The sequence below is a fragment of the Moschus berezovskii genome, chromosome 13 (assembly GCF_049115385.1).
Source record: "Moschus berezovskii isolate FMDL1 chromosome 13, NW_MosBer_1.0, whole genome shotgun sequence".
Classification (NCBI taxonomy): domain Eukaryota; kingdom Metazoa; phylum Chordata; class Mammalia; order Artiodactyla; family Moschidae; genus Moschus; species Moschus berezovskii.
The window spans coordinates 57,491,106-57,515,172 of NC_142472.1; the positions used below are offsets into that span (position 1 = coordinate 57,491,106).

The 24,067-nt window shown below is 39.5% G+C and overlaps 1 protein-coding gene across 1 annotated transcript in view; it reads left to right on the plus strand.

Annotated features, from left to right (window-relative positions):
* Window positions 1–8,365: 8,365 nt before the first annotated feature.
* The window catches only part of RXFP2 (relaxin family peptide receptor 2), a 63,571-nt gene continuing 47,869 nt past the window's right edge, over window positions 8,366–24,067 (plus strand). Inside the window, exons 1-2 of the mRNA XM_088842825.1 lie at window positions 8,366–8,378; window positions 12,160–12,264. Coding sequence (XP_088698951.1) covers window positions 8,366–8,378; window positions 12,160–12,264 — 118 coding nt within the window. The remainder of the gene's footprint in view (window positions 8,379–12,159; window positions 12,265–24,067) is intronic.

Below are 24,067 nucleotides of genomic sequence, written 5' to 3' on the forward strand. Positions count from 1 at the left end.
TTCAAACCATGATCCATTTAGGATCCAGAGGGTCCATCCTGGAAAAGCTGTACAAACCACATGTCTCCAGTTTATAAGAAAACAGAGTTGCATTTAATATTTTCATTTGGGGGGGGGATGGTTCCTCTATGTATCTGTTTTATTCACTAGAGACTTCACTGTTACATTTGGCAACAGTTATAAAATTATAATTCTGAACAATCCTTAACATAGTTGCCTTGAAGGGTTTCAGATTTGTTTCTGAAAAATTTCCATAGCAAAAAACTTAAGGTAAAAATTGCATAACTTAAAAATAAGGAAATGACAAAAGAACTCTGCTATAGGGAAGTCAACATGGTTCCTTACTAAATATTTCTTGAGCTCCAGCTCATGTAAATGTTACAGTAGTCCATAATGATATAAGCTTTGATCTTCCTCAAAAATAAGCAACCAAGCTACTCCTGGGAAAACTGCTGTGTATCATTGAGCCGTGTCATGTTGTTCTGTTGACAGTTTTCTGTATATGATCCTGCCCAGTATGGTCATGTGACTTCCTGAAGAACTGGTTATTAAGTATATCAAACAGAAAAATAACAGTGGCAGATGTGAGATGAACAAAACACAGAATTATTATTAGCATATTTTTGGAAGAGAAAATTTTTTCACTCTCTGGTCTTTCCAGAACAGAAAAGAAAAAAAAAAAACACAACATACTATATATAGTTCTGAAGTTTCCCTCTTCTTCCATGGGCTTACTCTTAAGTATGGCTGTGTGCCATGTGCTTAGTCACTCAGTCGTGTCCAACTCTTTGCGACCCCATGTATTGCAGCCCGCCAGGCTCCTCTGTCCATGGGAATTCTCCAGGCAAGAATACTGGAATGGGTTGCCATGCCCTTCTCCAGGGGATCTTCTGAACCCAGGGATCGAACCCAGGTCTCCCGCATTGCAGGCGGATCCTTTACCATCTGAGCCACCAGGGAAGTGGAAACATCTCATTATTTTAGCCTATTTTTCTTCATTGTTCTCCAATGTACATTGTTCACTTCATAAGTTTTTGTTAGCAGTTGTTTTGCTACTTGGTTCCTTTCTCTTGGAGTATTTGCTTTTCAAATACCTCCCTCTGTCATCCTCCTAGGTCATATTAAGTGACGCTAGTAGTAAAGAATCCGCCTGCTGATGTAGGAGACACAAGAGATGCAGATTTGATCCCTGGGTCTGGAAGATCCCCTGGAGGAGGGCATGGCAACCCGCTCCAGTATTATTGCCTGAAAAATCCTACGGACAGAGGAGCCTGGAGGGCGACAGGAGTCTATAGGCTGCAAAGAGTTGGACACGATTGAGTGAGTCTATACAAAACATCCTTTATCTAGCCCTGTGCTTGGCCCTACATATTTGAGTTCATCAGCTTGATTCTGGAGTTAGCTGTTGTATCAGATCCCACAAAATAAAGCTTTTCAGTATTTTCATGGAGTTTAGTGTTTACTCTCATTCATTTGCTAGGTTTATGTGCTTCAGGTATGGATTCTAAAATCTAGTACCATTGTATTCACAGGCTTTAGCTAACTTCCTGCATATGTACTTGGGAATATGCACAGGTGCATGTAATTACTTACCTAGTTTCAGCTAATATCATTAGTATTGGTATTGTCACTGTGGTATTGTCGTTTTTCTTTTCTTAAATCTTTCACTTTGGTTTACCCAAATGGAGACAGTATGCTGGCCCCATAGTGAATGGTCATTAGATAGTAATCTGAAATTAGCTGTATGTAGCCCTAAGGCCTTAGAATTTTAATGACTTAAATAAAGCTTCTAATGAATATATTTTCATATATGTAGCAACTAAATGATTACAATTTTCTAATTGTAACTTTTCAATTTCTTTAAAGTATTGTAGGCAATTATTCTATGAATGAGACTGTTTCAAATACCATACCTCTTTCCTGAATTCTAACTTCTCTACCTGTTGACACTGCTTTCTGGATGTTCCTCAGGCCCCTTAGGGCTGCCCTGGTGGCTCAGATGGTAAAGAATCTGCCTGCAATGCAAGAGACCTGGGTTGGATCCCTGAGTCAGGAATTTCCTCTGCAGAAGGGAATAACAACCCACTCCAGTATTGTTGCCTGGAAAATCCCATGGACAGAAGAGCCTGGTGGGCTACAGTCCATGGGGTCACAAACAGTTGGATATGACCGAGTGACTGACACTTTCACTTAAAGTTTTGGGCTTCCCTGGTGGCTCAGATGGTAAAGAATCCACCTACAATGTGGGAGACTGGGGTTTAATCACTGGGTTGGGAAGATCCCCTGGAGAAGGGAATAGCTACCCACTCCAGTATTCTGACCTAGAGAATTCCGTGGACAGAGGAACCTGGCAGGCTATAGTCCTTGGGGTCACAAAAGAGTCAGACACAACTGAGTGATTTTCACTTTCAGGCCCCTTAGGTTCAACACATGGAAATACTCACTCAGTACTGTCCCTGATAACATTCTCCTCCTGGTCTTTTACCCAGTGGCTCAGTTTAGAGATCTGAGAATCCCCTGAAGTCTCTCTCTCTCCCGTCGTTCCATTGCTCACCATGTCCCTTCAACTTTACCTCCTAAGTGAATCTTAGATTTGTTTCCCCTTTATCCAGAAATTAACTAATTTATTGCTTTGTGGGGTCTTGCTTCTGCTCTCTCTCCTGTCTAAGACGAACAGTTTAGGCACTCTTCTGGATACTGCATCCAACTGTCAGAATGTAAAGTTATAGAATGAAGAAACAGTGCACAGATCAGTGTTTATACGCAAGCAAAAGGCAAAATAAGAGAACAGGATGAGGATAATGGCTGTTAGGAGCATTCAGGCTAGTTTGAGGGCATTGGTAGGCTGTGCCAAGTTTGTGTTTTTATGATCCTATAAAATGAAGGGCTGGCACAATGAATTTGAGAAGAATTTAGATAAAAATGATTTGTGGATTTTCACTTTATATCAAAGATCATTACCCAGCAGTAGATATGATTGTAGTTTGTAAATAAAGGTCCATTCACTCAGAGTAAACTCAATATACAGACTTGAAAGTTAAAACATTCACCAAATAGTGTTCAAATTTATTTTATGTTACCTGAAGTTTTAAAATGGAAGACATTTAGAGACCATGGTACACAAGCACTAGAAAATAGCATCTACTACCTTATTTAAGCTGAGTCATATTTTATAGAATTTCAGAAAGCAAAAGAACTTAGTAACTATTCAGGAACCATTTTGTGAATACTAAAGGGAATGTCACCTCAACAAATAATAGCTGCATAATTTACTCTAAGAAACATGGGAATCATGTATAATGTAGAAGACATTCCAAAAGAAGAAAATTACTTCAAATAAAAATGGAATTTGTGCACTAATTGTACAAATATATATATAGCACATGCCACTAACCCAATATCCTTAGTTTTTGTCCTGAAAAACTAAGGTCAGGATGAGTGACTTCCAGATCCCTCTCTCTGAGTCAGGTTTTATTGTTTTGCAACCAAGACAGCAACAAAAAAATAAAAAATCTCAGTGGCTTACAACCACAAACATGGATGCCTTGCTCACGAGTCTGTGGGTCATGTGTGGCTCTTCTGGGCTCAGCTGGGCTCAGGTTCAAGCCTGCTGCACGTGGCTCTCACTCTGGCTAAGGAGTGGGGAAGCCAAGCCACACCACACAAGACATTTAAAGCCTCTCCTGGAACGTGGCACATGCTACTTCTGGTCACATTTTATTGGTCAAGAGGCAAAAATCAGTGCAGCAGAGAAATACACACTCATTATGAGAGTTTCTGCCAAATCACATGGCAGAATGTGGAACTGAGTGCATAATCCTTTTGCAGAAAGTGGAATAATTGGGAATGCTAATCTAATGCACCATAATCTCTCTCATATGCGTCTTTTTGGTCTGGCCATGCATGCGTGGCCAGGGTTCTCTCAGTTTCACTCGGGTACAAGAATCAGGTTCACTTTCTTCTGCCATCAGCCTGACTGTGGACTTAGTTGTTCCGCACCATGACATGACTTCTTACTCTCTCAGTTTGTTCTATTCAAGATGTGCAGGGCACAGATTTCATCTAGTGAGCTTTGCAGTTCAGACAGATTGTTCCCTTCTCTGAAAAGCCACTGAACTTCTTATCTGCACCTTTCATTTGGAGTCTTACCTAACCTTTCAATATATCTAGTGCTCCCTTTAAAATACAATTTTCCTCGGAATACAGTTTTCAGTTGCCAGTCATTTTCTCTCAGAATTTGAATGCTATTGCCTCTATTCTGGCTTCCATCATTGTTGTGAAGAAGCCCATTAGCATTCTAGTTTTCCCTGTGTAAGCTCATCTGCTTTTTCTCTCTGCTTTATTTTAAAGCTTTCTCTGTATATTCAATATTACCCAGTTTTAATGCCAAATGTCCAGATGTGGATTTATTTTTATTTGCACTGCCTACTAGACATCGTTCTTCCTATATCTATAAATTTTATATTTTATCATTTCTAGAAAATTATCAGTCATCACCTCCCTAAATGTTCTTTATTCTCACGACTTGTTGTTTCTGGGACTCTAGCTGCATGTTGAAACTTGTCATGCTTTCCTCTGAAGCTTTTAATTTCTTTAGTTTTGTTCATTCTCTGTTTATCTGCACTAAATTCTGGATAATTTCTTTACCTCTTTATTCCAGTCTACAACTTTTTTTTCCTCAATTATGTCTTAATGACTACTTTTACCCGTACATTGAGTTCTTAAGTTCCACAAATGTGTTGTTTGTTTCTAAAAATTCTGTTTCTTTTGAATGGTTTCTTATTTCTTCCTTATTTTTGTGATTCTGTGTGTTTCTTTCTTTAAACATTTTATATTCCATGACTGATCATTTCAATATATGAAGCTCTTAGGGTTCTGAATCTGTTGCTTTTATTTGTGCTAAGTGTTACCTGAGTGTGCTTGGTTGATCGTTGATAGTGAGCCAGTATTTGGTTGATGTTAATCTGGGTAAACCCTGAGGAACTAAACTGAGGATGCTCTCTACAGAGTTTCTCGTGTTTCTATTGCATGGTGCTGGAGGGTGACTCTGATGGTGCATGGCTTAGTCCTCTGGGGAGGCTGAGGCTGAGCTCTGAGACCTTGCCACTCCCCATTTAAAAGCTGATCTTTTAGTTGGCATCTGCATTTGTTTGCAGGCATATTTTGCCTTTTATGTTTGTTTACTCTTCTGCATTGCCGTTTCAGCATTTTTGCTTTTGTCTTGTGTTTTTCCTTTAGACTTGATTCTTCTCATTTTTAACACTGTAGAAATGCAATGAAAATTGTTTTTGTGCAAGAGCTTTTATTTTCAAGCAAGAAGGCTTTTCAGAGACTATCTAATCTACCCTCCTGCTGGGAGTGGTTGTCTCTGTGATTTTTTTTTACTCTGGGTTTATAGCTATACTCCTATTCACTGAGCTTGCCAAGAGTTGAAATTCCCAGATAAATGGAGCATGACTTAAATTATTTTCAATGTAAAGTATTAGAGTGAGAATACATAACTGAGACTTCCCTTCTCAAAACGGACCCTATATGAGGACTGGTTTGCTCAACTGACTGACATTCTATGCTAATGAGGTTGTGTGATTCAGTTAGGTTTGTTCTGCCTACAGAGTAATAAGTCGGTCTGTTACCGCTGCTGAAAGGTTACTCAAAATATCAATCTTATTGAATGATGAGTTGATGATGTATCTCATGAAGAAAGGCTAACGTAATTATAATTCTAATCCTAATCATCATTATAGCTGAATATCTAAGGTTTGAGAACTTCCCCAGTGGCTCAGTGGTAAAGAATCTGCCTGCAGCACAGGAACCACGGGAGACGTGGGTTCGATCCCTGGGAAGGTTACCGGAAAGATGGCATGGCAACCCACTCCAGTTTTCTTGTCCTGTTTGACTCGTTTACAACCCCATGGAACCCCATGGACTGTAGTCAGCCAGGCTCCTCTGTCCATGGGATTTCCCAGGTAAGAATACTGGAGTGGATTGCCATTTCCTTCTCCAGGGGATCTTCTCAACAGGGGTCCAACCCACATCTCCTGAATTGGCAGGTGAATTCTTTACCACTGAGCCACCTGGGAAGCCCAGGTAATTATCCTATTAGTGAATTTCCTTGAATTAGCCAGAATTACATTGAATTGTGCTATTTATTAAATACTATATTTATATGAGCTTTTATACCATTATTGCCAAAAATGTGAATGCTACCCACAGGAGACTTTCATGAAGGAATAAGTTGATTCAGGCAAGGATCAATAAAATACACTTGTGGAAGTTTGACGTTAACATCCAGGGATGAATCAGTTTGCACAAGTCTTCCTCTCTGCATGAGGCACTCTCTGGAGCTTCTGTATAAGCTGTGTCTCCAAGGAAAGAGTCAATCCGTTCACCCTTATTTAAACCCCTATATTATATCCTTGTGTATGTTTCAACCATTTGGGTTTCAGTTCAAGATACTGGATGCTCATACTAGGTTTAAAACTTATTAAATGAAATACCTTTCAATACTTGCACTTTCTGCCTTTAGAAACCAGTAATGAGCCTAAGACATTCTTAAACTATTATTTATAATTATGGAGTTCTGAATTATTTATGTTAATGTTATAAAGATTAACTTTGAAAAGCTTAACACAAAAAGATGATGATTCAATGTTTTAACAATTTAAATCTATTTCTAAGCCTTAATATTCAAGAAGAAGTCAAAATTAAGTGCTTTGAAATCTTGACATTTCTTCTTTCTCCAAAAACTGTGTTTTCATGAAATATACATTTAAAACCTCAAATAAATTTGTGATGAACAATTCATGGTATTTAACTGCACTTAAAAATTTATGCTTAACATTTCAATGCCAGACACTAGCGCCCCTCATTTTGACAGTGGAACACAAAATATAGGAGAAATTCATCACTCTGAATTTTTTTACGAAAACGAAGGCAAATTTTATGTAAAAAGACTTCAAAATTAGTGAAGAAAAACGGTGCTTGAAATGTAAGAAAAAACCTTGAACTATTTCTTTTCATCGTTTCCTTTATTCTTTCTGCTGTCTCTTTTGGTTTGAAAAATAAGATGACAGTACATCTAAATGTATCTGGAAGGAGTCTTGGAGAATTTAGCTCACTTCTTAAAAGAGAAAAGAATTAACTGCATTATGTGATAAATAAAATATTTTCTAATTGAAATTCCCTTTGAACCTTTATTCTATCAGAGGCTGGAATGAAAGAAAGAACAATGAAAACCCCATTTCTTATGATTTGTGATAATGTAGCCAGTCATCACAGGATAGTTTTTCAGTGTTGTTGTGACATAATTCATAGCAGCATATAAGAGTATCATTCCCTTAGAAAATCCTCTGTCCAAATCACAACTACAAAATGTTTAGTATGTCGACATACACATCTCTCAGAATTTCTTAGACGACGAAATTCTACAATGTCCTTTTGTAGACTCTTTATCATTAGTCTAGGATCAACTGAATTCTGTGACCAAAGTCCCTTTCTCCAACTTACACTGACTATGCTACTTTAAAAGCTGCTTTCAGGATATAATATTTTCTAATAGATGTGAAACATGGAGTTGAAAGCAAGAATAAAAGTATCCATTTTTAAAAAAGAACATAATTATAGAAGAAGTAAATGAAGTTTAAAATATTGTGTGACTGTCTTACAGTTAGTAACTATTAAACACAGGGCCGTATATTCTTAGTTATTACTGTCTTTCTGTATGCCATTTGAAAACATTTAAGTGCATTTGAATGGAAGCAGGTATTTTCATATGTTTGCCGGTGAGTAGCTTTTTTGTTAGTTGTTTATTGAATGAAAAATATGCTTGCAAAGAGTTTCATCACCTATTCAATGTAAATCTATTTCCCTCCCTATTGGAGAACTTCTATATACGATTGGATTTAAATTAAGAGCAAATCTGTGTTCGCTTTGGCAGCACATATACTAAATTAGGAGCAAATTGTGCTACATGCTTTAATGGGAAACTTTTTTAGAGTGATTTTAAAAAAATGTCTTTTATAATACCAGAGTTTTATGTATGTCTCTTTGTACATACTATAATAAATTAATGATCAAGAATACAGCTGTCGATTTGAAATAAAATGAAACCAAAAAAAAAAAAAAGAATGAAAAAGATAGGCTGCTAGTGACAAAGACCGTCTCCTCTCGTGCCAGTAAAGTTCTAGCTGTGAGCATGCTCAGACACAGGGGAGGCACCGAAGTTAGTATATCAGAACTCCTTCTGAGGTATAAGGAGCATACGTCTAATAACTCGCTGTGAACCCATTGTTACGTTTCTGGTATTAAGTGTCTCCTCAGCCACAGATTGATTGCAATGTTCCTTCTACTTCATTTCATCGTTCTGATGGATGTCAAAGGTAAGGCTGCTGCTTTCTCGCTTAAATGAGTGCAACTCCAAAAGAACAGAATATTTCTACTTAGTTCTATTATGTTTATAATACATTCATTGCAGTGTTTGATGAGCAGACCTCCAGTTTGCACTGTCATTGTCACTAGTTGCTTATAGTCTCATCCTAGCAGTTTCTAGATGCAACAGATTTTTCGTGGAAACTTGCCTTTTAAATGTGGTTAAAATTGTAGACAAGATAGCTTTTTTAAAAAATGGTGAAGAAATCAATGATAATGGAGAAATTTTTTTAGTATTTGAAAAAAATGTACGACACGTTAATAAATTAAAATTTTGCCTTATGAAATTTCAACCTGTTGAAATCTGTTCATAAATTTTATAGTTGTTACTTCCTATATTTCATTATTAACATAATTAAACTGGAAACTGCAAAACCAAAGACAAATCTAAAATCAATATTTCTCCTTAAGAGCAAATCTAGATAAAAGAAAATAATTTAAATGAACCAAAGCTACCTATTTAGATAATTCTTCTTTTCTGTTTTTAATTTTTAAACATTTTCATTTGAGCCAGACTGCTCACTTTCAAGTTGGTGGCATTTTTATCGTATCAGTTCAGTTCAGTTCAGTCGCTCATTCGTGTCCGACTCTTTGCGACCCCATGAATAGCAGTATAGCTGAGAAAAAAAACAAAATTTAATCTTTACCTGGTTTTAAAGAAACATATAGACTTGTTTTGCTGTGAGCTTGTACACTTCTAAGTAAATAATCTATTCATCATACCCAAGGCATGTGGGTTTATTATCCGTCTTATTAAGGATGTTTTTAGGTTCGTAGGCTTTCTTAGAAACTTCTAATAAACCTCTGAGAATGAAGTTGAAATTTGAAATTATATTTCTTTTCTGAGAAATTTTTTTTAGGTTTTTAAAATTTTTAATTTTATTAAATGAATTCAACTGCATATTTTAAATATTGAAATGAAATTCAGTATTTATGAGCAGTTATTTAAGAATGTCTAACAGATAAAAGATTTTTAATATTTAAATTTTAGCTTGAATTTGGAATACTAAAACTTTTCTTCAAATTATTTTAAAATATTTTAATACATGTAGCATGAGTTTTGTCATATTCATATTTTAATCTTTCTTACATGAAAACTTAGGTGTTATCTAAGGAGAAACATTATATGAACTCATTTTGCATGAAATACAGTTGTAGAAAGCAGTCTACTTCTTGATTTTAAGATCTTCTTCCTTCAGAAGTTAATGCTCTATGCACATTTGTAATTTCAACTTTTTATGATCTTTAAGAATAGGCAGTTTAAAATAGGTTCTTGTATTCAACACATGTCATAAAGGTTATCTGTGCCCTTAAAAATTCTTTAATGTGCAGATATGTAACTATGGTTAACCAATTTTACTAAAGTTCTCGCTTATGGTAATACATCTAAATTGATTTGCCTTGGAAAAGCAAAATCTATATCTATTACCAAAGTAATGTTTTTAAGATTTACCACAATGTAATGCTGCTGTTTGAAAAAGAAGGAAAAATTTAAAGATGATTTTTTTCATTTCTAAGTAAATGCCATATTTAAAATTCATAGTACCAATCTAATAAATATTTATTAATTATAATTCTCTGAAAATTTATATTTTCTAATTTTATATTACTTTTAAACCCTTTATATTTAAAATCATTTACTTTCAAAGTTAGATATGTTAATGCTTTGATATCTTACTCCTGCTTATAAAAATAATTTGGTATATATATCAACAAAATCTGTTTCTTTTCCACAATAAAATTATAGCTGTTAGTTAAAGCAGTTAAAATTACACAGTTAAAGCAATGAAGTTGTTTATAATAAAGGAAAGCCATTTAGAATTATAGGAGTAAAAATTGCTTTTTAAATTTAAATGAATATTTGTGATAGATTCTAAGACCAGATCTAAATATAAGGAAAAGTTAATAATTATATGATTTGTCTTTTCTCTTCTGGCCATGATCACCCTTGCGTGCCTAAAGAATGAATGATATGGCTATCTTAAGCTACCAACATTAGTTAATCAATCAAGATAACAGATCTTATCATCACTTTCTTCATGTATTTTATCATCAGTTTATTGTATTGTTAGCCAGCTTCAAACTCCTTCCCAATAAAAATTTTATGGGCTAATTATGAACAATATTACAAACTAAAAACATGGGCTGGGAAATTGAAAGCATGAAGTACTGAGAATGCTACTTGATAACTACCGGTTGCTACTTATTCAAATAATTTGTAATCTTGAAAAAGGCAGTCCTCAAAAGCAGAGCTAGAGCTGCACTTTGACGTGAGCAGTGTTTGACTGCCCCCTAATGGAAACGGTACCCCACTCCAGTATTCTTGCCTGGAGAATCCCATGGACGGAGAAGCCTGGTAGGCTACAGTCCACGGGGTTGCTTAGAGTCGGACACGACTGAGCGACGGAACGGAACAGAATGGACCAATTCAAGTCTCACCCCTGTCCTTTCTAAGTCCTGTCAGTTCAGCCCTTGAGAAAAGGGCTGAGGCTGTGTCTTGAGAAAAGGTTTATGAACTAAATCTTAATTTCACACAATTCCATCCATGCTGCCAGTAGCTGTGAAAATCCATTATACTGTGGGCCAGTCATACTGAGAGGCTGAAGCAGCACTGCTAATGAAAACTCACCTGCTTTGGGCTGACTGGAGCCCACTGTGAGGGAAGAGGAAAAATAACAGAAACCCAGAAGTGAAGGTCATCAGAGATAAGTTATCTCTAAAGGCACTACCTAAAATACATCTCACAACAGATGTTATTCATTTGCTCATCTTACCGTGAATGAATATGACCCAGTGTAATAAAAGAGTTTTAAGAACTCTCACTTGAAGTGACAAAATTGGCTGTCACCTGAATTTTAAAGACAAAAATTGGGATGTTGCTTTCCAGTAAGCTGATAGTGAAAAATGGCACATTTCAACCTAAGACATTGTGACTTGAATAAAATTCAGTTAACTAAGGATAGTTTTTGTGTACACAGTTATATGATGATAAATAAGAAATCATAAGAAATAATAGTGGAAAATAAGAAATCAGAAAAAATAGTGGAAAATTTACATAATAAATCATAGTGGAAAAAAAAAGAATTCATAGTGGAATTAGCAGAAGCATTTTTAAATGCTTCATTCACATGCATCCATCCCTCATCCTTATAATTCTAGATGTTCAGTAGCATAGAAAAAAAATAAGTTTGCAATAAATGTTCTCATCAGTGGCATATCACTTTGATTTTTTCCCCCCTCAGGGAAGTTCTGTGTGAATAGAATATGTGTTTGATAAGGGGAAGATATTTTATCTCCCAAATCCCCAGGCATGAATTTTCTCTTTTTTGAAGGCCTGGACATTTTCATGAAGGTGGAGGGATTTTCCTTCTGCTCATTTCTCCATATGAGTGGTCTCAGAATTGCATCAACATAGTTCATTGGAGTGTTCAGTTCTGAGCCATAGTTTATAAGAGAATATCAGGGACTTTGCCTTGTGGGTGATCAAGTTCCGAATCTCATGCCCAGTTTGCAGAGATACCACTGCTGCTTTCCTTCCTGGCCAGTATTAAAATCACAGCCTTGGGTGGTCAGCAGAGGTAACTTATCCCCCACGCATTGTCGGGGGCTGTACCCCAGCAGGTGGCTTCATGCAGGTCCCAGACTCTGCTGACCGGCTGTGTCCAGCCGCTTCCTCAAGCCAGCCTGGAAGCCAGATCTAACTGCTCTTACACAGTTTAGCTCCTCTTACAGAAGCAGCCTTTTCTCTGGTCACCTTCTGTGGAGATTCTCTCTTCGATAAACGAAATGTTTCAGTGAAAAAGCAGAGTTATCAGTCAGCCCTGGGTCTTCGGAAAAGTGAGTGTGGTGGGGAGCGTAGTCGGGATTTGCTCACAATAGATCATCTTGACCCAAAGCTCAGAAAAGAAGGTAGTTTTTAATTCTCTGGTGTTGCTTAATCAGAGACTGGACACAGAGGGCATACACAACAGAGATTTGGAATCATGAAGTGCTATACCAATGGAAGGGATTAGGACAGGAGAGGCAGCAGAGTGGCGTGGATGCTAGATTTAGGGGTGAGCCGACCTGTGTTCAAGTTACAGCCTTCATCCTCTGCAGTCTCAGACCTTCTGTGTGCCAGACAACCCCTGAGCCTTGGTCAGACATTGGTGCAATTATTAAACTCTCAGAATTATTCTATCATTATCATAAGTCCTGATACACAGGTAACCAGTTCTCTCACCTCGTCTTCCTTCTTCAAGACACAGCTGGCTCATCCTGTCCTTTATTGTCCCCACGTGTGTTAGAGAAACAGCTAGTCCATTTCTATACACACATACATACCCATGCACACTCCTGGATTCTTACTGAAATTTCTTTGAACCTATACATCAATTTGAGGTCCTTAATATCTATCAATAACTTTACATACTTTGCACAAACGTCTTGCAAATTTTTCTTAGATTTGATGCTATAATAAACACTGTTGATACTATTGTAAAAGGCATTTTTTAAAATACTTCATTTTTCAATTGTTTGTGATATAGAGATATTAAATTGACTTTACGGAAACCTTGATAAACGCTATAATGCTAATAATATATTAGTTTGAATTTGTTAATGTTCACATGGATACCATTCGTAAATAGTGACCATTTTATTTCTTCCAGCATGTATATCATTGATTTACTCACCTTACTTTACTACATTTGCTAAGTCCTCCAATGCAGAGCCCCCCCCCCCAAAGTGTTTGGGGGCTATAGCAGGTCTTAGTTGTGACTTGAGGGATTTTTAGTTGTAGTATGAGAACTCTTAGCGTGTGGGATTGAGTTCCTGGACCAGGGATTGAACCCGGGCCCCTTACATTGGGAGTTCAGAGTGTTAGCCACTGGATCACCAGGAAAGTCCCCAGTGTAGCCTTGAAAAGATGCAGTAATAGTGGACATCACTGCCCTGTTCTCAACCTCAAAGTGAACATCTCCAAAAATTTCCCATTAGGTGTATTATATGCTATGGATTTTTATAAATATCCATAATAAATCAAGTAAGTTGCCTTCTATTTTTAGTTTGCATAGTTATTTTAAAGTCAGGATCTGATCATTTCCTCTCTGGAGCCTCTGTTGTAAGCAAAGTTAAAGACAAGTGACACACTGGCAGAAAACATTTGTGAGTTATAGAACAGAGAGGCTAACCTCACTAAAGAATTCTGCTCACATTGCCAGATTCAGTTTTCTCACACATAGTTCCAAACACTGTGTTCCAGGCCAGTGCTGTCCGGAATGAAAGTTTCACCCATCCATGAGCAAAAATAAGTTAGTCTTTTGTAAAGCTAAATGTATTAGTCCCTTCAAGGGACTGTCTTTTCTTCTGTGCATATGTTCTCTCAGATTTTTAACAATAAAATACTGTTTTTCTTATAATAACTATTCTAATAATCATAATTTAGGGCTTTTTAATGTTCTTGTTTGACAAACTGAAATATTAGTAACTCTTCACAGGTCCCTCTAAATTCTTTAACTGACTTGATTCTGACCTAATGTGTATCGGTGACATTCAGGGTATTGATGAAGAAAAAGGAGCCAATGCATTACGGAGATTGGGTGGGACTAGAGGAGGGCCATCAGAGAGTGTGGAGAAGAAGGAAGTAAACCAGGACAGTGAGGCATCACAAAGCCAAGGAAGAAAAGGTTTCAACCTGGTGACTGTGGCTGGCTGGGTCAAATGCTGGCGAGAATTAAACAAAATGAAGACTAGAAAATATCTATGGTGTTTAGAAATAAAGAGGACATTAGTGAGTCCAGTGGTAAAAATTTCAGTGGAGCAGCACAGCCAAGACTGAATGCTGTGAGCTGAGGAAAGAAAGGGTGGTAGGGAACTGGAAACATTGACTAGTATGATTTTTCTGAGAAGTTTAACTTTGACGGGAGAAGAGTGTCTCAGCTCCAGTAGGACTGGGAGTTGGTTAGTTGATTGGTCGGTTGCTTGCTTGCTCAATTAGTTAGTTGGTTGGTTGATTTGTTTGTTTTGAAGGTTAAGAGGTGGTTGAGTAAGATTAATGTTAATGGAAAAGCCAGTGAAGAGACAGGGATATTGAAAATACTGGAGAGAAAGGAGATAATGTCAAGAGATGCTGAGAAGATGAGATAAAGTGGAATATAGGACACAGATGGGAGGTTTGTCTGTGGGCTGGAAGGGAGCCCGTCAACCTCTGTGCATCATAAAGGGTGCATCATCCAGGGCCTCAGCCTTGGACCATGTGGCTTCTACACAGCTCAGCACTAGCGGCTGTGTGAATGGTGCCCCCCGCATGTGCGAGGTTCATCCTGCCCGATCATACGCAGCAGTCTAGGACACAGGTCAATATGTAAGTTGGAGTGACACAATTTGAGAGAGTTACCATCAAGAAGAATAGCCAGTGAAAGTCCCTCAAGACAGAGCAGTCATCAAATCAGAGAGGGTTAGAAGAGAGAGGTGAAAGGGAAAAGGTATCATCCTTTCTCCTCTCCACATTTCCCATGCCAGGTTTCCACCAGGTTTCACCCCGTCTCCTTCATAGTAACCCTTTCCACACTCTTCTTCCATTCACCCATCACCGTGTTCATTCTCTTGAGTTCATTTTACATGGACAGGTTTTAGGAAGAAGTCAGTCTCTTACAGAAAAATACATGGATTTGAAAACTAAAAGACCAGATATGAACCTAAAAGGATGCATCCCTCAAAATGAATTTTAAGCAGTGAACTGGTCAGTAGAAGAGATCTTTTGAAAAGAAGTCTTTCTTGTGCCTTTATATACCTCAGAACCCATCAAGAGCCATGGTGTTCAGTGTATCACCCAGCCCAGGGGGACATGGGGTGGAAATACATTCCTTGTAAGGATAATGTTGGCAATTTAGAATTCTTTTTTTTTTCCAATTTAGATCAACACATATTGAACCAATACTATATTCCATATAGTTAGACATGGTTTCCCCAAATTTGTCCAAACTTCAGACAGTAACCTGAGGAGGGAGCTGGGGTGATAGTTTCTGCAGAAAATCTGTGAGTAGGATCGTGAAGAACATTCACCAGTTGAAGGTGGTCAGTTTGTCTCAGGAGAAAAGAACAGAAACTGGGGACTTAGAGAAACTCAGTTAAGGCCAGAGTCTTTGAAATGGGAAGAAGGTGGAGTCAGTGTGTGCATAAAACTGGATCAGAATTCTGCACATACTCACTGATGTGTGAGTGCTAAGTTTTCCTTCAGTCGTGTCCAACTTTGCGACCCCATGGACTGTAGCTCCCCAGGCTTCTCTGTCCATAGGATTCTCCAGGCAAGAGTCCTGGAGTGGGTTGCCATGCTCTCCTCCAGGGGATCTTCCTGACCCAGGGAGTGAATCCGCATATCTTATGTCTCTTATGTCTGCTGTAAGGCAGGCTGGTTCTTTACCACGAGTACCACCTGGGAAGCCCATATTCACTGACAGGGCCTCACAGTATTGTCAGGGATGGGAGGACCCAACAGTAGAATAAAAGGATAAGATTTCTAAGTTTAGAAAACAGCTACCAGGAGGCCGGTTTCTCTCCACTCACCTTAACATGGACTTCCCTTGTGGCTCAGCGGGTAAAGAATCTTCCTGCAATGCGGGAAACCTGGGTTCGATTCCTGAGTCTGGAAGATCCCCTGGAGAAGGGAAAGGCTACCCACTCCAGTATTCTGGCCTGGAGAATTCCATGACCTGTATAGTCCTTGGGATCAAAAAGAGTTGGACATGACTGAGTGATTTTCACTTTCACCTTAACATAATGACTTCTTTAAAAAAAAAGAGAGAAGACTTTACTAGTTTCCTTCAAACAAATAATAAATCCTGTGCCCTGAAATGGTGGGATTTTAGTGGAGCTCAGACTCTTCATAGAGGTCTGGGAGGCCTCCCGGAGGTGATCTCAGTGACAGGGCTGGATTCACCTTTGCTTCGCTGAGTGGCATTGCTGCTCCTCTTGGAGATCCTGCCACCTGAGCTCCAGGTGGGGATGGGCGGTGTCGTGTCTGCTTTGTCGACAGAGCATGTTGTAGGCGCTAAGCTGACATTTTCTAGATGTTAAATGAATGCTCCTTCCTGTGATGCAGTAACTGTCTGTTTAGAGTGAACAGCAGAGGCCTCCTCTCCATCTGAATTCCACTAGGAGTAGAGCACTCTGGGAAATGGCCTCATGGGCCAAGATCCCCTGGGCTTCCTGCAGGTGGCGGGTCCCCCATCCCTGGAGGGGACGTGGAAAGAGCCTCAGCCAGAACACCAGGCTGAGAGGGTAAAGACTGCCTTCCACAGCATGCAGGACGAGCGTTGGCAGAGAATCCAAGAAAGCAGAGAGGGACTCGTTCATCCCCATCGAGTCAAACTGAGCACCTCAAAGATCATTCTCATCTGTTTTTCCCCCTCAAGGAAGGGGTGAGCAAGCAGTAAAGTATGTCCTTAGGCAGCAGTCCAGTTGGCTTCAAAAAGCTATCACGGAGTCATTTCAGAATCCCTTTGCACAGACATGTCCAGAATATTGACCAGAAGAGAGGAGAGGAAGACTGTTACTGAGAAATTCTCTGTCACATGTTCAAACCTCCCCTCAGCTGCACGTTTGGCAGGGGTCCCACAGACATTGCTGCAGAAGCTATTGACACAGCTTTTATGGAGGCATCCTCCATCTTTAATATCCCCAAGTTTCAGTAAAAACTATCTCCACTTGCACAGATGGCAGGAAGAATAGACAGCATGATATGCTGTCTACAGACCGGTATTGGCTCTTTTTCAGTACATGCCAACTATAGCAAGGACTCTTAATCATTTTCTAAATTGTATAATGACAGAATGATAAATGATAAGCACTTTGAAGACTAAACAATATTTTGTCATCAGAATCAAAACATTAGCCTGCATCTTTGGGAATTTTACATTTTAAAGGGGTTCTTCCTTCAACACTTCTTTTATTCCTAAATGATCCATTAATTCATTTAAAAATTAATGAGCACCAAGTAAGTACCAGGCACTCGGTTAGATAATAAAGATTCATGATACAGAGGGCAAGGGGGTAGGTAGGGAATAGATTTTATTTCCCTTCCACATACAGTTTATACCTTGAGTTGTTTTCAGGAAGATTCCATTCTGGGGTGAAAAATGGGAATTTTTAGAAACACAGTTGGTAAGGTTCTGTTTGTACATGGTCAGTCTTTCCCCTCCCCTTCCTTCACTCATACTTGTTGAATGTAGCCTATTTTTTTTCTTCAAGGAAAAGGAAACAACCCTGATCCTTCCAGTCTTTGACCCTGGATTGTTTGTCTCACTCAGAATCAGTCTGCATCTGTGAGATGGACATTTAATGGGGCCAGCCCTCAGGGAACTCAAGGTTATCTTCATAATAAACCCCATGAGGGAAGACAGTGTTCTGCCTTCAGAGTATTATACACAGCCTCAGTTGTCTATTTCAAAACTGTCTTTAAAACCAAGTGCTTAATCACCTCTTCTAGATCAATAAAATGATATTATTAGAAAATTGCAAGGATATTTCTGTTGCCTAATCATTTACAATCCCCTTTCAGCTTTCAAGAGTTTGAGGTTACTTAAAACAGAAACCATGTATGTCACATGACTTTTAAAATAATAACATAAAGAAGTAGGAGAAGGTTTATCATAGTCCTGTTATTTCTCTCATCAGTCAGTTCAGTTCAATTCAGTCGCTCAGTCGTGTCCGACTCTTTGCGACCCCATGAATCACAGCACGCCAGGCCTCCCTGTCCATCACCAACTCCCGGAGTTCACTCAAACTCATGTCCATCGAGTCGGTGATGCCATCCAGCCATCTCATTCTCTGTCATCCCTGTCTCCTCCTGCCCCCAATCCCTCCCAGCATCAGAGTCTTTTCCAGTGAGTCAACTCGTCGCATGAGGTGGCCAAAGTATTGCAGTTTCAGCTTTAGCATCAGTCCTTCCAATGAACACCCAGGATTGATCTCCTTTAGAATGGACTGGGTGGATCTCCTTGCAGTCCAAGGGACTCTCAAGAGTCTTCTCCAGCACCACAGTTCAAAAGCATCAATTCTTCGGTGATCAGCTTTCTTCAGAGTCCAACTCTCACATCCATACATGACCACAGGAAAAACCATAGCCTTGACTAGACGGACCTTTGTTGGCAAAGTAATGTCTCTGCTTTTTAATATACTATCTAGGTTGGTCATAACTTTCCTTCCAAGGAGTAAGCGTCTTTTAATTTCATGGCTGCAATCACCATCTGCAGTGAATTTGGAGCCCCAAAAAATAAAGTCTGACACTGTTTCCACTGTTTCCCCATCTATTTCCCATGAAGTGATGAGACCAGATGTCATGATCTTTGTTTTCTGAATGTTGAGCTTCAAGCCAGCCTTTTCACTCTGCTCTTTCACTTTCATCAAGAGGCTTTTCAGTTCCTCTTCACTTTCTGCCATAGAAGTTATATAAAACGATCATGCACTGCTAAGGCCCAGCAAGGTTCCATCAAAGTTCTATTTTTTTCACCTTGCGTTGCAATTGTCAGTATGCCACCATTAACCAAGGGTCTTCCATGGGCCAGGCATTCTCCAGCGCTTCATAAACACTAGCTGGTCTGCTTCCTGGGATATTATCATTAACCCAGTTTTAAATATGAGAAAACTAAAGTTTACAGCTTGCTCAAAGTCACATAGCTAGGAGTGGCAGAGAGAGTTGTAATCTGAATCTGATGGTCTCCAGAGTACTTCATTACTAATGAATATTTTAAAATAGTGGTTCACATCCCATTGGTGGCTCATGAGATCAACTTAGTGACTTGTGATGCCTTTTTAAGTGAATAAGATAGAATGGTAGTAATCAGAGTTCATCCACTGTAGTAAAAGGTAAGTAATCTTTGAAGAAATTTTGTTTTCTGTGTGTGTATGTGTGTGTATTTGTACGCCAAATTGTGATGTGATGAAAAATTTATTTCTAACTGTGAGTTACTATCTTAATCTTAAAGCTGCTTCACTAAGAAATGTTGATCCTTACTCATTCATGTTCCAGGGCTTCCCAGGTGGCACAGTGGTAAATAATCCACCTGCCAAGGCAGAAGACCCAGGCTCAATCCCTGGGTTGGGAAGAACCCCTGGAGGAGGACATGGCAACCGATTCTAGTATTCTTGCCTGGAGAATTCCATGGACAGAGGAACATGGCGGGCTACAGTTCATGGGGTCCCAAAGTCAGACATGCCTGAAGTGACAAACACTTTCACTTTCATGCATGTTCCAAACACAGGAGGACTAGTTTTTATAAACCTGCCCTCTATAGAAATCTTTGTAAGAAAGCAGTTAAGAGATTTAAAAATCTATGACCTTTCATTGATTTTTTTAATCTATGAAATCCTTTCTGTGTATGAATAGGCTTAACAAGCCAACCTCCAGAGCCTCACAGCAGAGAGTTTTCCTAAAATAGTCAGACATGACTGGTCTTATGCCCAGTTGCTCACAGTAAATCATTCATCGATCACTGCAGAAAAGGCAGAGAAAATATGTTCTGCTTTTGTAAAAACAAAAACCCAGTAGGGAGAAAAGAATCCAAGGGCCACGCTCCCCACTGAGGGAAGGCCTCGTGGATGCAGCAGGTTCCATAGGAGAGTGAGCATCGCCACATCTCAGTGTCCCCAGGAAAGGCCAGATGCTGCTCCTTTATGTGTTTGCAGGATCTTGAGGGTCATCAGGACTAAAGCTCAAAAAATCCAATAATCTTCTCATGCTCTCTAACAATATCACTAAAAGCTTGACATGTAGTATAACTCAGACCTAGCTTTAGTGTCTGTATCAAACTCCTGCCCTTTTACAAATGGCATGATTCGTTAAACAAGGAGGGTCAGCAGGCATCACTGACTTTAGGAGAGTGAACACTCTGGTGGGAGAACACTTCATCACAATGCAGCATGGGCTGGGAGGACGCATAGCTCACAGGGCATTTCCCCAAGAAACCGGAGTAGAAGTGCCCTTCACATGCTCAGCAGCCATTCATTATCTTTGTTTCTTTGTTGTTGTTGTTTAGTCGCTAAGTCCTGTTTGACTCTTTACAGTCCCATGGACTGTAGCCCACCAGGCTCCTTTATCCATGGGATTCCCCAGGCAAGAATAGTAGAGTGGGTTGTCATTTACTTCTCCATGGGATCTTCCTGACCCAGGGATCGAACCCATATCTCCTGCGTTGGCAGGCGGATTCTTTAATGCTGGGCCACCTGGCAAGCCCACACTCCTCATCTTCACATGGAGACAGTAATACCAACAACACAAATGTGTTATGATTGAGTGAAATAATTAGGAAACACCCAGCACACAGTGGATGATGCTCCCCAAAGGTTAGGTTGTCTAGAACTCTGCTGTATTAAAAGGCACCATAAAGTGTGAAAGTTAAAGCCTCTCAGTTGTGTCTGACTCCTGCCAGGCTCCTCTGTCCATGGAATTCTCCAGGGAAGAATATTGGAGTGGGTAGCCATTCCCTTCTTCAGGGGATCTTCCTGACTCAGGGATCAAACCCTGGTCTTCTGGTTTGTAGGCAGATTTTTTTACTATCTGAGCCACCAGGGAAGCTAAAAGCACTGTACCCCCAACCCAAGGAAATTTCCTAGCCATGATGCCAACCTTCATGGGCATGATTAGGAAAACTTCGCCAACATCCCTTGTTCCCTTCAATTAGTCGTAATGAACTGTAGCCCTCCCTGAGAATGCACTCTCCTTAGATCAATTTATTTGAAGCTTCATCTTGCACTTTTTTCCCCCACATTGTACGTCTTGTACCTTTGACTCATTTGTTTTGCAACTGGAAGTTTGTACCTCTTAATCCCCCTCGCCTATTTCTATCTAACCTCTATTCTCTTTTTTTTAAAAAAAATATATGACTCCTAAGTTTTTATTCGATATCTACAAAAAAAAACCCAACATATCTATATTTTCTGGAAAATGTTCTTTAAAACTTGAGAGAATGGCTCTCACATCTATGTTTCTGGAATCTCTTTGGTCATCCTATCTACAGATATAGTAACTTTGCAAATATTAATTATGTTTCCTTTCTGTACTTTCTCATTCAATCCAGCAGATATTCAGCTCTCATTCATTTTCTTTTATGCTGCCTGCACAAGGAGAAGACTTTTAGATCATCCTCATAGAGGACTTATGTTCCTTGAAATGCAGATTCCTGATTCTCCCTAGCATGATGGTTAAAAATGGGCCTCTGGGATCAGAGAGATGATTAGGATCTATCTGTGTGATTTTGCATTTCACTTTCCTAACCCTGAAACTCTCAAGAGTCTTCTCCAACACCACAGTTCAAAAGCATCAATTCTTCTGTACTCAGCTTTCTTTATAGTCCAACTATCACATCCATACATGACTACTGGGAAAACCACAGCCTTGGATGGACCTTTGTTAGCAAAGTAATGTCTCTGCTTTTAAATATGCTGTCTAGGTTGGTCATAACTTTCCTTCCAAGGAGTAAGCGTCTTTTAATTTCATGGCTGCAATCACCATCCACAGTGATTTTGGAGCCCAGAAAAATAAAGTCAGCCATTATTTCCACTGTTTCCCCATCTATTTGCCATTAAGTGATGGGACCAGATGCCATGATCTTAGCTTTCTGAATGTTGAGCTTTAAGCCAACTTTTTCACTCTCCTCTTTCACTTTCATCAAGAGGCTTTTGAATTCCTCTTCACTTTCTGCCATAAGGGTGGTGTCATCGGCATATCTGAGGTTATTGATACTTCTCCCAGCAACCTTGATTCCAGCTTGTGCTTCCTCCAGCCCAGTGTTCCTCATGACGTACTCTGCATATAAGTTAAACAAGCAGGGTGACAACATACAGCCTTGACATACTCCTTTTCCTATTTGGAACAAGTCTGTTGTTCCATGTCCAGTTCTAACTGTTGCCTCCTGACCTGCATACAGGTTTCTTAAGAAACTGGTCAGGTGGTCTGGTATTCCCATCTCTTTCAGAATTTTCCACAGTTTATTGTGATCCACACATCAAAGGCTTTGGCATAGTCAATGAAGCAGAAATAGATGTTTTTCTGGAACTCTCTTGCTTTTTCCATGATCCAGCTGATGTTGGCAATTTGATCTCTGGTGCCTCTGCCTTTTCTAAAACCAGCTTGAACATCTGGAAGTTCACGGTTCAGTTCAGTTCAGTCACTCAGTCCTGTCCGACTCTCCGCGACCCCATGAATCACAGCACGCCAGGCCTCCCTGTCCATCACCAACTCCCGGAGTTCACTCAAACTCATGTCCACAGAGTCGGTGATGCCATCCAGCCATCTCATTCTCTGTCGTCCCCTTCCAACCTTTCCCAGCATCAGAGTCTTTTCCAGTGAGTCAACTCGTCGCATGAGATGGCCAAAGTATTGCAGTTTCAGCTTCAGCATCAGTCCTTCCAATGAACACCCAGGATTGATCTCCTTTAGAATGGACTGGTTGGATCTCCTTGCAGTATAAGGGACTCTCAAGAGTCTTCTCCAACACCACAGTTCAAAAACATCGATTCTTCGGTGATCAGCTTTCTTCACAGTCCAACTCTCACATCCATACATGACCATGGGAAAAACCATAGCCTTGACTAGACGGACCTTGGTTGGCAAAGTAATGTCTCTGCTTTTTAATATACTATCTAGGCTGGTCATAACTTTCCTTCCAAGGAGTAAGCGTCTTTTAATTTCCTGGCTGCAATCAGCATCTGCAGTGATTTTGGAGCCCAAAAAATAAAGTCTGACACTGTTTCCACTGTTTTCCATCTATTTCCCATGAAGTGATGGGACCAGATGCCATGATCTTTCTTTTCTGAATGTTGAGCTTCAAGCCAACCTTTTCACTCTCCTCTTTCACTTTCATCAAGAGGCTGTTGAGTTCCTCTTCACTTTCTGCCATAAAGGTAGTGTCATCTGCATGTTATTGATATTTCTCCCGACAGTCTTGATTCCAGCTTGTGCTTCTTCCAGCCCAGTGTTCCTCATGATGTACTCTGCATATAAGTTAAATAAGCAAGGTGACAGTATACAACCTTGATGTACACCTTTTCCTATTTGGAACCAGTCTGTTGTTCCATGTACAGTTCTGACTGTTGCTTCCTGACCTGCATACAGGTTTCTCAAGAGGCAGGTCAGGTGGTCTGGGATTCCCATCTCTTTCAGAATGTTCCACAGTTTATTGTGATCCACACAGTCAAAGGCTTTGGCATAGTCAATGAAGCAGAAATAGATGTTTTTCTGAAACTCTCTTGCTTTCTCCATGATCCAGCGGATGTTGGCAATTTGATCTCTGGTGCCTCTGCCTTTTCTAAAACCTGCTTGAACATCTGGGAGTTCACGGTTCACATATTGCTGAAGCCTAGCTTGGAGAATTTTGAGCATGACTTTACTAGCGTGTGAGATGAGTGCAATTGTGCGGTAGTTTGAGCATTCTTTGGCATTGCCTTTCCTTGGGATTGGAATGAAGACTGACCTCTTCCAGTCCTGTGGCCACTGATGAGTTTTCCAAATCTACTGGCATATTGAGTGCAGCACTTTCACAGCATCATCTTTCAAGACTTGAAATAGCTCAATTGGAATTCCATCACCTCCACTAGCTTTGTTCGTAGTGATGCTTTCTAAGGCCCACTTGACTTCACATTCCAAGATGTCTGGCTCTAGGTC